Raw genomic sequence first — 1,411 nt, forward strand, 5'->3', positions numbered from 1 at the left:
TGTGTGATTGCGTGGAGCTAATCAGTGGGTGATGAGGCGGAGCTAATCACAATGTGTGACAGGGAGGAGCTAATCACAGTGTGATGGGGCGGAACTAATCACAAAGTGTATGATGGGGAGGAACTACTTACAGAGAGTATAACGGGGGCCGGGCATGTGTATTGTACATGCTCACTGCAGGACCCTGAATACACACATCTGGCATGGGCACCACCGCACCACACACAGCTGTACTTCTGATCTGCCGTGTGGCAGCGACTGCAGTCGGATCGACCCACAGAACAGTTGTACAGGGTGACTGACAGAACAGAGAGGAAAAATCACTCTAATGTTCAAACTGAAACATGCTGTCAGGAGGAGTACCACATCATAACTTACCATAGAGATGTGGAGAGCTGTCCACATGAAACGTGTTCCTCCTCTTAATATAAACCATGGCATTGTATTCTTCCACAGGAGCCGAGTATGAGTACTGAAAAACAACAGGCCTGTTTCAAAGGATGTAGTCAGCAAATGAACCAAATACATATTTTATTTCTGCCCCCAAAAAAGAGGTTTAAGATTAAACCAGTAATTTATGAAGCACGCACGTTTCAGTTTAATCATATTTTCTAACATATAATTATGTTCAACGTTCAAGGTTCTTTATTGTCATTCACATCACATGTGGTACATGAGGTGGAATGAAATTGTGTACTCAAGGTCCCAGTTATACCCAAAAATAATGCCAAGATGGCCACGTTCAGGGAAGCCGCAGCTTCACTGGCTCCCAGTGAGATCCCATTTTTCTGTTTTGAAATAGACTCCAAACACCTTTTTTTTTTGAATGTCCAGAGGACCAGATTGAACTTTTTTAGATTGAGTTAATGTAGATTCTGAAATTGGCCCTTAGTTTGAAAAAGGGTTTAATTTCAGCACCCTTTTGACAGCCCTGGTTTAACTGGTAACTCTAAACAGTCCCTAGGTGTGAGGAAGATGTGAATGGTTGTCTTGTTTGTCTCGCTGTGTCTCTGTGATGGACGAGTCTCCGCCTCTCACATGTGACTGAAGGAGACAGACACTAGACCCCACGACCCAAAAGGAAGAAGCGCAAAAAAATAAATAAATGCAATGATAGAATGAATGTATGAATAAAATAATAAATTAATGAATAAATTAATTAAACAAATGACTGCATAAATCCATGAATGACTGACTGAATGAAGTAATAAATAAATAAATGATTAAATAAATAAATGCATCACTCAACAAAATGGATGGATAGATATTATACTGTCCTATTCAGTCTGAACTGTAAGCAATCCATCCATCCATCCATCCATCCATCCATCCATCCATCCATCCATCCATCCATCCATCCATCCATCCATCCATCCATCCATCCATCCATCCATCCATCCATCCATCCATC

The 1,411-nt window shown here is 41.2% G+C and overlaps 1 protein-coding gene across 1 annotated transcript in view; it reads right to left on the reverse strand.

Annotated features, from left to right (window-relative positions):
- The window catches only part of plxnb1b (plexin b1b), a 169,376-nt gene that overhangs the window by 72,139 nt on the left and 95,826 nt on the right, over positions 1–1,411 (reverse strand). Inside the window, exons 14-15 of the mRNA XM_037679067.1 lie at positions 379–472; positions 132–298 (exon numbers count right to left, since the gene is read on the reverse strand). Coding sequence (XP_037534995.1) covers positions 132–298; positions 379–472 — 261 coding nt within the window. The remainder of the gene's footprint in view (positions 1–131; positions 299–378; positions 473–1,411) is intronic.

This window comes from Nematolebias whitei, chromosome 7 (assembly GCF_014905685.2).
Source record: "Nematolebias whitei isolate Nwh7 chromosome 7, NemWhi1, whole genome shotgun sequence".
In the NCBI taxonomy this organism is placed as follows: domain Eukaryota; kingdom Metazoa; phylum Chordata; class Actinopteri; order Cyprinodontiformes; family Rivulidae; genus Nematolebias; species Nematolebias whitei.